Source organism: Pollachius pollachius (genome assembly GCF_949987615.1).
Source record: "Pollachius pollachius genome assembly, chromosome: 1".
Taxonomy (NCBI): domain Eukaryota; kingdom Metazoa; phylum Chordata; class Actinopteri; order Gadiformes; family Gadidae; genus Pollachius; species Pollachius pollachius.
The window spans coordinates 1,580,827-1,597,242 of record NC_136934.1 but is presented as its reverse complement, the minus strand read 5'-3'; the positions used below and the strand labels follow the sequence as shown (position 1 = coordinate 1,597,242).

The 16,416-nt window shown below is 55.1% G+C and overlaps 1 protein-coding gene across 1 annotated transcript; it reads right to left on the bottom strand.

Annotated features, from left to right (window-relative positions):
- Positions 1–2,694: 2,694 nt before the first annotated feature.
- Positions 2,695–14,990, bottom strand: rgmb (repulsive guidance molecule BMP co-receptor b). Its single transcript, XM_079757553.1, is given in 4 exon segments — positions 2,695–5,494; positions 7,451–7,831; positions 7,833–8,005; positions 14,857–14,990. Coding segments are annotated over 4 exon segments (1,392 nt in total). The 5' UTR covers positions 14,975–14,990; the 3' UTR covers positions 2,695–4,774.
- Positions 14,991–16,416: the final 1,426 nt, after the last annotated feature.

Below are 16,416 nucleotides of genomic sequence, written 5' to 3'. Positions count from 1 at the left end.
CCGGTCTTCTTCTGTGGTCCTTCTCAGGGGGGGGAGGGCCACGGGACCTTATGACAGCCATAGTATGATACGTATGCAGCAGGGAGGTGTTTTTCTATTTGAACGGGTGTTGAAGTGTGTGTGGTGGAAGGCTGGTCCAATCAGCCTGCCCCGGGCCAGGGGAGGCTGCTTCAACCAGCCAGCAAGCACACATAAAACACAGGGGATATTCAAAAGGCTTAAGATTGAAAGGTAATGGACACATGATGCGTACCCATGGAGACCCCCCCCATGTCTCTGACGGTTAGTCTGATCCCTCTGGGTCTCCCCCCCCCGGGACGCGGTCTGCAGGGCGGGGCGGTGCTGAGGCGGACCCCCTGGCGTCCCTAGCCCCCCCGGTCCACCTGACGGGGGAGCGGCGGGGGTGGACCCTGCTGATGTGTGTGGTCCCTGACCCGGGCCGGGGTCACCTGGAGGTCAGCTGGAGGTCGTCCTCGTGGGAGGAGGAGGGCCCCCCCCATGGGGCGACCTCTCTGTTCCCGCTGGGCGTGGCGGGCCGCAGGGGGCCCGGCGAGCCTCGCGGCGGCGGCGGCGGCGGGCGCTACCGGAGCGTCGTCACGGTGATCACCGTGGCGACCGACAGCTGGCCGTCGGTCCGCTGCTCCGCAAGGCGACGACACGCCCACCACGTGATCCAGGGGACCAGACCCCCTCACCAGGGGACCAGGGACACCAGACTCCCCCAGCAGGCCCAGAGGGTGATCTGGAACCCCCCCCACCAGGGCTCCATCTCCTCAGGTTGGTGTCCACGTCTCTTTTAACTTTATTTGTACATCCCATTCCACACAAACAGTATGAAGCTCAATGAGCCTCAGATAAGATACACAATTACACAATGCACAACGTTTATAACACACAATACACAACACAACGCACACATTCAACAGGACTAACCGCCTCATCCGTCGGGGACATCTGTGATTCGGAATCTGCAGAATATTTTTATTTGAGACCCTTGTTCTTGTTGTTGTTGTTGTTGTTGTTGAGCTCGTTGTCTTGTAATTGGCTGGATGCATCAGCGGAGTTTTGAGGTTGTAAACTCAGTCCTTGTTGTTGTTGTTGTCTATCTTGTTTATCAGTCTTCACGGTTCTCTAGTGGTCTATGAGTTAGGTCTGAGCGGCCCTTTGAGGCCCAGCCTCATGAACACCGGATCATCTGTAGATATGACTATCGCTTTTCAATTGGCCTCCTTTGAATGACTTTGTTCAGTTGTTCGTCATTCCAAATACTTAAATATTCTTTGTACCTAAATCCTTCCAGCTGACCAAATCTGCGACGAAGAAACGATAACAAGAGGTAAAAAACCACTACATTAATATCTGTTAATGATTAATTTAAAATTTCCAGTTTATCAGTCTTATCGCTGTCATGCGCCTTTGAACCACAAGTGGATGGCTGTGCAATGCTTGAGTTTGAGATTTTCCATGAGTTATGTTTGTTAAACTGAAACTGGCTTTAACTGAATCCAACTCCAATCATGGATCATTAAACAAGTTTCATTTGAGTGAACTCCAAGCAGCCATGCCTGTAAATGATGCTCAAACCTGTCCAGTCGTGTTAAGAATATCAAGCCTCCACCTTATGTTAGTCATTTACATTTCCATTTCCATTAAGGGCCTTTAGCAGACGCTTTTATCCAAAGCAACTTACAATAAGTACATTTGTCAGAACAGAAGAGAAACAACAATATCTCGCTGTGGGTACAGTAAGGATGTTAATAGAACCGAGTGCCAAGCACTAACCATCATCAGGTTAACCCATTCCCCGTTTACAACAAAGATAGCTAGGGTAAGATGCTACATGATGCTAAGTGCCAGAACAGCTAACCAACCTACCACAAGTTACATTATAACAATACAATATTAATAAAGCGGAGGTTCTCTGCATTGTCCCTGACATCACATAATGAGGTGAGGTGTTGTTGACGTGTTGCTGGCGTGTTGTTGGCGTGTTGTGGTGTCAGATGACCTCTGGTGGACCAACCAGGTGGAGCTCCTGATCCTGAGGCTCTTGCTCATCAAGCTGCTGGTCTTCAACACCCTGATCAGCGCCCTCGCTGCTGTGAGCTGGTGAGAAGTTCACCTTAACACCCTGATCAGCGCCCACTGGGACCCAATACTGGAGATATATCACACATAGATTTATATACTGTTTATATATATACTGTAATTGTAATTGGATTAACTTGCCCTAAACGTCGTTAAAATGGACCTTTCAGATGGTGGAGGACGGGGGATTCCCACGACAACGTGGCGGACGCCATCTTCATCAGAAGACTTGAGAACGCAGAGGTTCCTAACTGCCCACTAACATGTCGCCGAGGGGAAACATGTTGAACCTCCTGGTACTGTCCTGCTTTTAGCTCGACAAACGCGACATTGAAAGTCTTTTTCTAGGAGGAATCGTTGTGGATGTTAAGAGGGAACGGCAGACACATTTCAAAAAGCCTTCCTGTTCCCTCCACATCGCAGCTGCTCCTCAGAGCGGCAGTTGAGAACCGGTCGTGTCTTTCAGACTCCAGTCGTGTATCTGATCCCAGCCTAACCTCAGCCAGATGGGGAACTTCAGAGCCATCTGGGTTCGCTGGGCGGTTGTTCTGTGTTTCACATTTAATGTATTCACACATGCCGAGGGACGAATGAAACGAATAGTCATTGTTTTTTTCCTTAATTGATTTTTTTATTTTAAATAAAACACTTGCACATTTTGTTCCTCCATGTTTTCGTGAGCGTCGTTTGGGGTAGAACACTGAAATTGCAACAGAGGGCCACTAGGTGGCAGTACAATCACATCTGACTTTTTTTTGTTTTTTTTTTCATTATTATTATCCAACAGCAAGAGTATGGAGCTTAACTTCCTTTACAGGACACTACATTTATAAATAAGTTAAGGTATTTCAACATTGACTTGCATTCACTCTTAAAACCAAACCGACAGTCATTCTATCATAACACAAACCGATCATGACGCCAGCGGCTGAGCACAGACCTACATGACAACAGCCACATGGGGGCGCACACGTCACGTTCACAGCGGCCCATCGTGCCCATTTCACTGACGTTAACCCGAATGTAAAATTTGATCTCTGCGTAGATCACGGTTCAGACCGGCGCTGTGTCGGTGCTATGGTGTTGATTTGGGGTTTTGTTCTTACTTTAGTCTGATGTCATGATCCATGACGGAAGGGCTCAACATGGCAGAAGAACGACTCCTTCTACAGTAGTAAAGTTAAAAAAGAGAGGGGGGGAGAGGGGGGTCACAAAATATAGGGGTGGGTGTGATCGCGGTGGGAACCAGTGATTCTCTCTGAGTGTACAAACAGCTCCCGTGACAGGACGTCCGCCTCTGTTTGTCTTTGGCTCAAATAAACAAAACAACAAATGTGTCTCAGGTAGAATATAAAGGAGTTGACGTTGTCAGGACTCGTAGAACGAGAGAGACACACCTTGTGTGTAGAACGTGTGAGTGTTGTTTCCTGTGTTTCAGAGACCAACCGACACACACCCTGTGTGTACACACTCCTAAATCAGGGTGTCAAGTCAACTAATTACGCCACGCCCACACATTCACTCTTTCTTATCGCACGCACACACGGCCACACACACACACGCACACGGCCACACACACACACTGCCACACACACAACCTCGAATCAGAGGCTCAGCCAGAGCTTTAAAATGGCGGCCCAGGAGAGTGTTACGTTACCAGGAGCCAATAGGGACCCACATGAGGGGCGGGACCTAGGAGTCAGGGGAAGGGGGCTAGGAAAGGGAGGAAGGAGGGTGCTAGGGAAGGGAGGAAGGAGGGGGCTAGGAAATGAAGGATGGAGGGGGCTAGGAGAAGAAGGAAGGAGGGTGCTAGGAAAGGAAGGAGACAGGGTGTCAGGAAGGGAAGGAGGGTGCTAGGAGAGGAAAGAGGGAGGGTGTGCGAACCAAACACTGATGTGGATTTGTACAAAAATAAAAACACATAAACCAAATATAAATAAAGTGCTTCTGTTAAAAACAAACATCCCCTGGCTGAGGTATTAACCAATCACATCAAGCGGTACGAACCAAACCAAAACAGAAACGTTTCCATGACACAGTGCACTGGAGACAACACACTATATACAGTCTGCAGCGTCGTGTGGTGATACACACACACACACACGGGTGGTGATGAACACACACATGTCTGTGGTGGTACACACACACACACTGGTGGTGATGAACACACACTTGTCTATGGTGGTACACACACACGTGGTGATGAACACACACATGTCTGCGGTGGTACACACACATGGTGATGAACACCCACATGTCTGTGGTGCTCCACACACACACGTGGTGATGAACACACACATGTGGTGATACACACACACACGGAGGATGGCCTTTGACCCCGGCTGCTTTGTTTGTGCCCTGGATGAAGCGAGAGCCTTAAAGTCTCTGTCACATCTTCTGGGGGGGGGGGGGGGGGGGGGGGGCTGATTGTATTGGGTGGGGGTCTGCAGGGGGAGGGGGTCCCCCTGGTGTCGTTGGGGTCGGTGTCAGAGTTCTGCCCCACCCTCTCCCCAGAGCTGAGGGCTTCTCCTCTGAGGACCCGGGAGAGGCCAGGGGGTTGCTCACCTGTGTGACACCGCACCCAGGTGCATACAAGGACACGCGCGCACACACGCACACGCACACACGCACACACACACACGCACACACACACACGCACACGCGGCGGAGCGGCTCGGGTCAGCGTCTACACGAGCACCGCGCTGCAGAGCGCCCAACACGGCAGGAGCAGGGCAAGCCGTGCGATTGGCTGAGGGGCGGCGGGCGGGGCGTGGCCGCGGGGGTAGATCCTCCAGCGGCCGCGGTGCGGGTGCAGGCTCTCCATGTCCTTCTGGGCGCTGAAGGCGGCCGCCGTGAAGTTGGCGTCCCCGGTGGTGAGGAGGTCGAACACGCACGAGTGGTAGTAGATGTCCCGCTCCTCCAGCTCCTCGCCGCAGCGCTCACGGGCCTCCCGGGGGTCCAGCCCGCGGGCCCCCCCGCGCCGCGCCGTCTGGTGGCGGGGCCGGGGGCCCGAGGGGGGCAGCGCCAGGTGGCCGCCGCGGTCGATGCGCTCGGCGGTGGGGCAGCCGTTCAGGCAGAGCTGCAGGTCCTGGGACGCGTCGTACGCCGCCGCCATCTCCTCGGGGATGCGCACCGCCATGGTGAGGTAGCGGCCCAGCTGGCGCACGATGACCGTCACGCCGATGTAGCCGGCGTGCAGCTCCACGTGGCGCCCGGGGCTGCGCTCCGAGATCCACAGCGCCCGCAGCTTGGCGGCGCCGGGGTCGGCGGAGGCGGAGGCGGCGCCCGCCCCCGGCTCGCCGCTGCTCAGCGAGCCGTCCATGAAGGCGGCGGGCAGCTCGTCCGTCACCGCCTGGTACACCTTCTGCTCCGTGCAGCCCTGGTAGGGCTTGAAGATCACCGTGATCTGGGGAGGGGGGAGAGGGTGGGAGAGGGCAGGGAGGAGGGAGGGGGGAGGAGAGAGGGAGGAGGAGGGTGAGGTGAGGGGGGAGGGGGGAGAGGGTGGGAGAGGGCAGGGAGGAGGAGAGGAAAACAGGAGATGAGCTGACGATCTCACAGCCACCCTGAAACGCTTAGAAGCCGTCAGCGCTCCCCGTTCAGGGCCCCTGAAGGCCTGCAGGAACCTTAGGGAGCCTAGTGACATGCTAGCCTGGTGGCTTACCCAAAGGCTATCTAACCCAAAGGCTATAAAGTCTCTACCTCCCCACCCCAGCATAGAGGCCTTACACACAGCGCGACCGCTTCATGCTAGCCTGGTGACTAACCCAAAGGCTATCTCCCCTCCCCACCCCAGCATAGAGGCCTTACACACACACACATCGTTTGTTACACCGGCCTGTTGACTCTCCTTAAGAAAATCACCAAATTACTTTTTAACAAGTTGTAATTTGACACAGCTACACAAACATTCTGACACTCACACGCACACGCACACACACATGCACACCCGGCGGAGGTGAGGCCTGCTGTGAGCAGGGCGCGGTGTGAGCAGCAGAATTAGCCGGCATCATAGTTCCGGTGAATGGCCGCTTTGTTCACATGACAGCTCTGAGGAATGAGCCCCGGACACCCATTCAACCTTAAGGAGGGCGAGTGTGTGTGTGTGTGTGTGTGTGTGTGTGTGTGTGTGTGTGTGTGTGTGTGTGTGTGTGTGTGTCTAATAATCGTGACTCATAACCTGCCACACCTCTGACACAAGGTCAAACCCTTATTAGCCCCCCCCTTGCCTATGTGTGTGTGTGTGTGTGTGTGTGTGTGTGTGTGTGTGTGTGTGTGTTAACGCTAGGCTGCATGTTAATAATTAAAGCCATTACTCCAGCACACAGAGTGCTGTGAAGTAAAGATGGTGAACATACAAAAGCTTCTTTAACGCACTTTGTTCCTGTAATGTCTGAGAAATGTGTTGCCATAGATTAAAGAGTGCATGTGTGTGTGTGTTTGTCTGGGTGAGCATGTGTTTTTGTGTGTGTTGGTGTGTTTCTCTGTCTATCTGAGTGTTTGCGTGTGTGTGTGTGTGTCTGTCTGTTTGTGTGAGTGTGTGTGTGTGTGCATGCATGTGTGTGTTTTTCTGTGTGTGCGTGCGTGTGTAGGTGTGGGTGTGTGTCTGAGTGAGTGTGTATGTGTCTGTGTGTCTTTCGGTGTGTGTGTCTATATAAAGTCATGAGCAAACGAGAAACGGGACTTCTATAGTTCAGTTATTCAAACTGATGATGTTAAGACACAGAGGAAATGTGTGCAGTAAAAACACAAACGCACATATGTACAAACACACAAAAGAACACACACGCCCGAACAGTGGGTCCTTTCACCCTCCTTATGCTCTTAGAGGTCAGGCTCTAAGCGGCCATTATAAAAATGAAGCCCCAACACACACTGACCTGGTCACATGACCCGGTCACATGACCGAGTCACATGACCGAGTCACAAGACTGGCCGCCTGCCTCACACCTAGGAGGGAGGGAGGGAGGGAGGGGGAGAGTGAGAGAACATGGAAAAAAGATAGAGAGAGAGAGAGAGAGAGAGAGAAAGAGAAAAAGAGAGAGAGAGAGAGAGAGCGAGAAAGAGAGAGAGAGAGCATGAAAAAAAAGAGAGAGAGAGAGACAGAGGGAGAAAGAGAGAGAGAGAGAGGAAAAACATTAAAGAAAGATAGAGAGCGACTGTGAGCAGTGATTAGACTGATGTAAAAGAGGAGCATAAAGGCAATAATTGTGGACCCAGCTACAAAGCACCAGTAGGGGAACTAAAGACCTGCCCTGTCCCAGCTCCTGCAACACCTCACTTCTCTCTTTCCTCCCTCCCTGCCCCCCCTTCAACGGTCCAATCACCACGTCTCCTCTCCTTTACCCCCCCCTCGTCGGCTCACCTTGTTGGTCGCCGTGGCGCTGGAGCCCGTTGCCACGGGGACGTTGGTGACCTGCACCGACAGGTAGTCGTTGTCGATGAGCGGCCACGCCCCCTCCACCTTACACGTCTGGAAGCTGTCCTTAAAGGTCCTCAGGTGGGGGTCGCCGAACAGCCCGCAGAACAGGTACCCGGGCGCGGCCTGGCTATGGGCGTGGCCGTGGCCGTGGCCGTGGCCGTGGGCGTGGCCGTGGGCGTGGCCGTGGGCGTGCTGCGTGCGGCTGTGGTAGTTGCAGGGCTCGTGGGTCTCCTCCGGGCTGGTGGCGGACGTGGGCCCGTCCCGGGAGCAGTTCCTCTGGCTCATGAGGTCGGAGATGCCCAGCACGGCCGAGTGGAACACCAAGGTTCCCGCGGCAGGCCTTGGCGGTGCGCTGGGTGCAGGCCGAGTACGACCGCAGCGCCATGCAGAACTCCACGTCGAAGCCATCCGGCACCGGAGCACGGTGGACCGTCAGCGACACGAAGTCCCCCGTGCACTTCTGGATACGGCACTGGGTGCTGGGGGGCTGGCCGCCGCCTGGGGGAGGGGGCACAGAGGGGCGGGGGAGGAGTCAGGGGCGGAGGCGGAGTCAGAGGCGGAGTCAGAGAGGGAGGAGGAGTCAGAGAGGGAGGAGTCAGAGACAGAGGCGGAGTCAGAGACGGAAGCGGAGTTAGAGATGGAGACGGAGATAGAGATGGAGGGGAGGTTAGAAAAGGAGGAGGAGCCGGAGGAGGAGACAGAGATGGAGGAGGAGCCAGAGAAGGAGGAGGTGTTAGAGCGGGAGGAGGAGCCAGAGATGGAGGAGGAGTTAGAGCGGGAGGAGGAGCCAGAGATGGAGGAGGAGCCAGAGAAGGAGGAGGAGTTAGAGCGGGAGGAGGAGCCAGAGATGGAGGAGGAGCCAGAGACGGAGGCGGAGTCAGAGAGGGAGGAGTCAGAGAGGGAGGAGGAGTTAGAGCGGGAGGAGGAGCCAGAGAAGGAGGAGGAGCCAGAGATGGAGGAGGAGCCAGAGAAGGAGGAGGAGTCAGAGACAGAGGAGGAGCCAGAGAAGGAGGAGGAGCCAGAGAAGGAGGAGGAGTTAGACCTGGAGGAGGAGCCAGGGCAGACCTTTGCGTGTACGTACATTCTGGCCTGCATCAGTTACAAAAGATCTCTGAAAAGTTGCACCATTTATGTCATCGGTCCAATTTTCAAAAATAACATTAATGGTGCAACTTGTTGAAGAGTTGAAGTTGCAGACGAGGAACCGTTCCTACGACTTGTATGAAGCTGTACTCTCTCCAACCAGAGCTCCGGTGTAATGGGCTCCACAGACCCACATGATACAAATGACCCCTGACCCTAGATGCCAAGGGGACTCTCCCCCAAAACCCAGAGGAGAACCCTGGGAGGGAGACAGAGGGACCCTCACCCGGGGCTGCTGGAGGACGGCAGAGGAATGTGTTGATAAACTGGGTGGGTTTCACACAAACACGTACAAACCACAAACTAGGGCACCGGGCCGCTGGGACGGAGAAAGGCTTTGATGTTTAACACGCCGCTCTATCGGCTGTCTGACTTTCAGACTTCATAAAACCCACAAAGAAAAGCCGCCATTTTGAAGTGTTGATCAATGAGAGTGTCGCCGCGGTGACAGCCTATAAAACCACAGCAAACAGCAGCCGGGCCCAGATAGCGCCTGAATCCACACGGCCGCAGATAGGACCGCGATAATACTTCTCACGCAGAGCGCGGCACCAGCACACAACTTTATTGACTACAGTCAATAAAACGCTACGGCTCCAAAAGAAACACATAATAACTTTAGAACTGAACAGAGAGGTCGGAGGAGACGTTGAAGGAGAGAACGCAGAAGAGGAACTGAAACACGAAACAGTCCATGGAGAACAGGAATTGTGTTGTTCGTTTGAAGGGGGGTTTTAACGGACCACACCGCTAATCAAACCATCCAAACCGCCTCACCCCGCCTCACAAAAACCTACGCTACGACATCGATGATCAAAATGACTTTCTTGGGCCGATTCTGCCGAATAACCAGTTAGTATTAGCACGCCCTCGCAGCTAACATTAGCATTAGCGCTTGACGAATTGGTTCAACGGACGAAGGTGCTATGATGCGTTCGTTTACAGGCGCGCTACCTGCTGAGGCGGATTCGGAACAATAAAGTCATTCGGCCAGTTACATCGGTAACTTTGGTTTTAGTAAAGCCTGGAGAATCGGCGGTTCAAGTACTGCGTCAGACGCGGGGTGTGGCCGGCAACACAAACTCAAATACTGCGGGTCTTTCTTCCAAATCAGACCGATGGAGAACGCAAACCCCCGACCTATGACCTCCACGGCCCGACTTTTCCTATAATCTCTTGCGGAAACGGACGGGAGGGGGGGGCGGCGATGGATTTGATTTTATGAAGCAGTCCTTACATTAGAGAAGAGCGTGAAGAGCTCCTTTAATGGTGCCCCGCGGACAAGCTATCACCGTGAAGGCTACAGGCTAACGCGGTCAATGCTAAAGGCTAACGCTGTAAATGCTAAAAACGAACGATGTAAATGCTAAAGGCCAATGATGTAAATGCTAAAGGCTAATGCTGTAAATCCTAAAGACTAACGCTGTGAATGCTAAAAGCTAACGCTGTAAATGCCAAAAGCTAACGCTATAAGTTCTAAAAGCTAACGCTATAAATGCTAAAGGCTAACACGCTATCCACTCAGAAGTGGAGCTTTAAAAGGGGAGGGTGAGCAGAGGGCCGCTGAGGTCATCGCTCGTGAGACCAGACAGGCCGGAGAGGAGAGGGGAGGAGGGGGTGGGTCACCCTCCCTCGTGTCTCACCCCCGGACTCACTCCTGTCCAGGAGAAAATAACAAGAACACCAGCGGCCGTCCACATCATTCTCCATCAGAGAGAGAGAGAGAGAGAGAGCGAGAGAGAGAGAGAGAGAGAGAGAGAGAGAGAGAGAGAAAGAGAGAGAGAGAGGGAGAGAGAGAGAGAGAGAGAGAGGGAGAGAGAGAGAGAGAGGAGAGAGAGAGAGAGAGAGGGAGGGAGAGAGTGAGAGAGAGGGAGAGAGAGAGAGCGAGAGAGAGAGAGATTACGGTCCAGATCTAATGCATCAGTCATAGTGTGCTCCTATTAGATTAGACCAGAGTCTCTCCAGGGTATGGGCAGCTGTGTGCTCACACACACACCACACACACACACACACACACACACACACACACACACACACACACACACACACACACACACACGAGCATACAAAGACAAACATACACTTGTGTGCGCACACACATACATACACACTTGCGAAGATCCAAACACACACACGCACACATACACACATTTGCGTTGCTGCACACACACACACATGCACAGCACCAGAGATCATCTGATGGTGGTTCTAGCAAGCGAGTGTACCAGGAAACACACTGAGCTAGCAATGCATCGGGCTAGCTGCACTCATAGCTTAGCACAGCTAGCATCACACGGACCCTTCACAGATGTGCTCCAAGAGTCCAGAATATAGACAAAGAAATCTGGGCTCAAAACAAGACAATACTGTGGCAGCTGCATTCTCTCACTCTGGCAGGCCTCTAACAGCAGACCCATCGGACCGTGTGTGTGTGTGTGTGCGTGTGTGTGTGTGTTTGTGTGTGTGTGTGTGTGTGTTTGTGTGCGTGTGCGTGTGTGTGTGTGGTTGTGTCTCTGTGTGTGTTTCAGACTCTGCAGTTGTCAGAACTGTGAGGAAAAGGTTCTGGAGGAACGGTGGAATGATATTGACAAAAATACTACGAGTTACGAACCCCGCAAACTCACACTGGGAGATAGAATCTCTCCCCAGCATGGCCAGACAGGGACACACACACACACACACACACACACACACGGATACGTGTGTGGCCATGCTGGCATGCACTACCCTAGGTTCTGGTGGTGCCAGTCATGCGTGTGTGTGTTTCTGTGTGTGTGTGTGTGTGTGTGTGAGCGTGTGTGAGCGTGAGCTTGTGTTTGCGTGACCGTGCGTGCGTAACCGTGCGTGCATGTTTGTGAGAGCGTGTGTGCGTGAGCGCGTGTGTGTGTGTCAGCGTGTGTGTTCTGCCGACGCTAGAGACGGTCAGACCCGAGGACTGAGACCACTCTGTCCCAGCCCTCGGACCTCCACCTCACCGACCTCCACCTCACCGACCGCCACCTCACCGACCTCCACCTCACCGACCTCCACCTTCCCATCGCTCTACAGCTAAATACTCCTGCGCACAGCGTAGTGGAGCGCCCTGGTCCCTTCCTGACGTAGCTGACAGAGAACCAAACCAGCCGACACCCCGCACACCACCATTACACCACCCAAACCACCATGACACCACCTAAACCACTACAACACCAGCCAAAACACTATAACACCAGCCAAAACACTATAACACCACCCAAACCACTATAGCAACACCCAAACCACTATAGCAACACCCAAACCACCGTTGGACACCGGCCGGACACCGACCTACACCCCTATAACACCACCCTACCACCACCCAAACCAGGCCGGCACTACCCTACACCACCCAAGCACCACACAAACCACCCTAACACCACCCAAACCGACCAGACACAACCCAATCTACCCGGACACCACCCAAACTAGACCGCCACCACCCACACCAGCCGTTGACTGATGACTCCCTATCTGGGTCAAACCCATGATGCTACAGAAAGGCATGCGCAGCCTCTGATTGGCCGCTCGGGTGGACAGGTGGTCTCCGGCTGTGAAGCGAACCGCCAGGCCTCCCCCTAAACCAGTCCCCGCTCTGGGAAGGGCAAAGGCTGCGGTGGTTGTGACGACAGCGGTCCCAGCGGGGCGGATGAGGTCGTGGTCACTCCTTCATTCTCCCTGAAGGTCAGCAATGCTCCGTTGACCTACTGACCTCTGACCTCAGCAGTGTGAGGCTATAGGAACATCACCCTTTCTTACAGGATTAGATCAATTTAATTTCATTACAGTAAATGACAGAATTCTCAGCATTCCTGTATCCCCCCCCCCCCCCCCTTCCTTCAGGATGACCAGCATCAGGGTCTTTCCCCCCCCCCCCACCCTGGCTGAGGGCTTATTGATCACCTCCTCCTGAGCCCTTTGCTCCCAGTGCTCCCATCACAGAACCAGCGCTCCCATCACAACACCAGCATTCCCATCACACCACCAGCATTCCCATCACACCACCAGCATTCCCATCACAGAACCAGAGCTCCCATCACACCACCACCAGAGCTCCCAACACAGAACCAGCATTCCCATCACACCACCAGCATTCCCATCACAGAACCAGAGCTCCCATCACACCACCACCAGAGCTCCCAACACAGAACCAGCATTCCCATTACACCACCAGCATTCCCATCACAGCACCAGTGTTCCCATCACACCACTCTCTCTCTCGCTCCCCTCTCCCTGCCCTCATACTCTCTGTCACTTTGTCTCGCTCTCGCTCTCTGGCTTTGTCTCTCTCCCTCACTCTTTCTCCCCCTCTCCCGTCCCTCTCTCTCTCCCCCTCTCTCCCCCTCTACCATCTCCCCCTCTCTCCCCCTCTCCCATCTCCCCCTCTCTCCCCCTCTCCCGTCCCTCTCTCTCCCCCTCTCCCATCTCCCCCTCTCTCCCCCTCTCCCGTCCCTCTCTCTCTCCCTCTCTCTCCCCCTCTCCCATCTTGCTCCCCCCCCCTCTCTCTCCCCCTCTCCCATCTCCCCCTCTCTCCCCCTCTCCCGTCCCTCTCTCTCTCCCTCTCTCTCCCCCTCTCCCATCTTGCTCCCCCCCCCTCTCTCTCCCCCTCTCCCATCTCCCCCTCTCTCCCCCTCTCCCATCTCTCTCTCTCTCCCCCTCTCCCGTCCCTCTCTCTCTCTCCCCCTCTCCCGTCCCTCTCTCTCTCCCTCTCTCTCCCCCCCTCTCTCCCCCTCTCCCATCTCCCCCTCTCTCCCCCTCTCTCCCCCTCTCCCCATCTCTCTCTCCACCTCTCACTTGCTCTCTCTCGCCCTCCATCTGTACCGGTCCAGTGTGGCCGGTGTGGACCGAGGGGGGGGGGGGGGTTACAGACCACAGTTCAGCCCGGGTAACCCTCCTCCCCCCCCCCCCCATCCCTCCTCCCCCCCCCCCCCATGCGTTCCTCTCCCCGACACAGCCCACACTGGGGTGGCAGACGCATGCTGGATTCATCCTAATCCAGGCCCGCGGGGGTCTGAAGAGAGCGGGATGTTTTCCCGGGGTAAACACCTCTCTGCTGTCCCCGTGTCAGAGCTCCCCGTAGCCCGTAGGTAACGGGAGGCTGTGGGCTCCAGAGGCTGCGGACGCAAGGCTTTTGTTGCCAAACAACCCGGGACGATTTCAACTAATTACTGGAGGTGTGAAGGCACAGTACAGAGCGACCACCACCACGCCGCTAAGCCCCTTCACACACACAAACACACACACACACACACACGCACGCACACACACACACACACACGCACACATGCACGCACACACACGCACATACATACACACACAAACACCTACACGCAAACACACACACGCACGCACACACACACACACACACACATACATACACACAAACACCTACACACAAACACACACACACGCACGCACGCACGCGCACACACACATACATACACACACAAACACCTACACACACATTAGTAAGTACACACGTGCGCAAACACACACCCTCACACACCTCACACAGCATAGGTAACATATGACACAAACCATTGGGTTTAATTCCATATTTCATACTAGTTGTCAGACACCCAAACGTGTGTATGCACACACGCGTGCCCACGAAAACACACACGCACACCAACACCATTTCACAACCAAACATCCTGGCACCGTGGCCAACTCAAACATCCCTTCTCTTATCTTTTCCAACCCTTAACAACAATTAAAAGCTTTTCTTTAAGATATTAAAAGTCCCACCAATCTCCCTGCTAGGGAGTTTTCAGGGTCAATCCAACTGTCCAAACGCTTCCCCCAGCACTGAAGCCGGCGCTGTAATGCAGAGGAGCGGACGTGCGGATGACATCTATTCACCCTTCTGTGTCTCTCCCTCCACGAGCCATTAGCGGGCAGACAGTAGGATGACGGCCCAGGAGAGGAGAAACTCGATCCGCTCTCAGACTGCTGCACTGCCGCGGGCCACAGAGCCATTGTCAGGCAGCAATGGGCCCAGCGGCTCCAGACAAATCGCTGTCATTAATACTTGATCATACTTCAAGACGGCCTAATCGGAAGAGATTAAAACAGTAACTTAACATTTACATAGGTTAGTTTTTGGTTTTCGTCCCATAGAGCCGCTGGTAGAAAAGCATCCTACAAAACATGCTTATTAATGAGCTATTACAGCCGAAGGCATGGATTACCTAAGTGTGCATGGAGGCAAAGAGCGAGGATCAGCAGGAGCAGTGGCGGGGGACGATGCTTGAGACGCGGGGAGAGGAGCCGCTCAGCCCCACGGCCACAGCACCCGGCTCTCCCCATCCCCGTCCATGCAGGTCCGGGGGGAAGTAGGCAGACCTCCGGGGGCAGTAGGCAGACCTCCGAGGGGGGAGTAAGCAGAACTCCGGGGGGGGGGAGGGGGGGTTGGGGGGGTTAGGCAGACCTCCTGGGGGGGGGGCTGGAGGAGTAAGCAGACCTCCGAGGGGGGAGTAGGCAGAACTCCGCGGGGGCAAAAGGCGGAGACGCGGGAGGGCGGAGGCGGCGGTGTGCTTGGGACTCCGGGCCCCTCTCCTTCTCCTCCTTCCTCACTTCCCTCTCCTTCTTCCTCACTTCCCTCTCCTTCCTCACTTTCCTCTCCTCGTTCCTCAATTCCCTCTCCTCCTTCCGCACTTCCCTCTCCTTTCCTACCGCCCGGTGCGCAGCGGCATGAAGTCGCAGCTGCGCCGCGGAATTCTCCGTCAGGGCGGAGAGGCGAGGCGAGGAAAACAAAGTCGCTGCTCGGAGGAAGGGAACCGCGCGGCCCCTGATCTCTGCACTTTCACTCCGACTTTCCCACTCCGAGTCCCGCCGCGTTGTGTCGTAGCGACGCTTGTCCGCTACTTCCGACCAGTGAAGGGTTTTGGATCAATCTGTGTTCTTCTCTCCCGTCCCAAACACGCCTCACTCGGGTCTCTGCGAGGATTCTCTCTCTCTACTCCTCCCCCTTCTCTCTCCTCTCCTCCCCCTTCCCTCTCTCCACTCCTCCCCCTTCATTCTCCACTCCGCCCCTTCGCTCTCTCCTCTCTCTCCTCTCTCCCCCTCCTCTCTCGCCTCTCTCCCCCTCCTCTCTCTCCTCTCTCCCCCTTTTCTCTCTCCTTTCTCCCCCTCCTCTCTCCTCTCTCCCCCTCCTCTCCCTCCTCTCTCCCCCTCCTCTCTCTCCTCTCTCCCCCTTCTCTCTCTCCCCCTCCTCTCTCTCCTCTCTCCCCCTCCTCTCTCCCCCTCCTCTCTCTCCTCTCTCCCCTTCTCTCTCTCCTCTCTCCCCTTCTCTCTCTCCTCTCTCTCCCTCCTCTCTCTCCTCTCTCCCCCTCCTCTCTCTCCTATCTCCCCCTCCTCTCTCCTCTCTCCCCCTCCTCTCTCTCCTCTCTCCCCCTCTTCTCTCTCCTCTCTCCCCCTCCTCTCTCTCCTCTCCCCCCTCCTCTCTCTCCTCTCCCCCTCCTCTCTCTCCTCTCCCCCCCTCCTCTCTTTCCTCTCTCCCCACTCTCCTCCTCTCTCTCTCCTCTCTCTCCTCTCTCCCCCTCCTCTCTCTCCTCTCCCCCTCCTCTCTCTCCTCTCCCCCTCCTCTCTCTCCTCTCCCCCCCTCCTCTCTCTCCACTCTCCTCCTCTCTCTCTCCTCTCTCCCCCTCTTCTCTCTCCTCTCTCCCCACTCTCCTCCTCTCTCTCTCTCCCTCCTCTCCCCCCCCCCCCCCTCCCCCTCCCCTCCCTCCCCCTCCCCCCCCCCCCCTCCC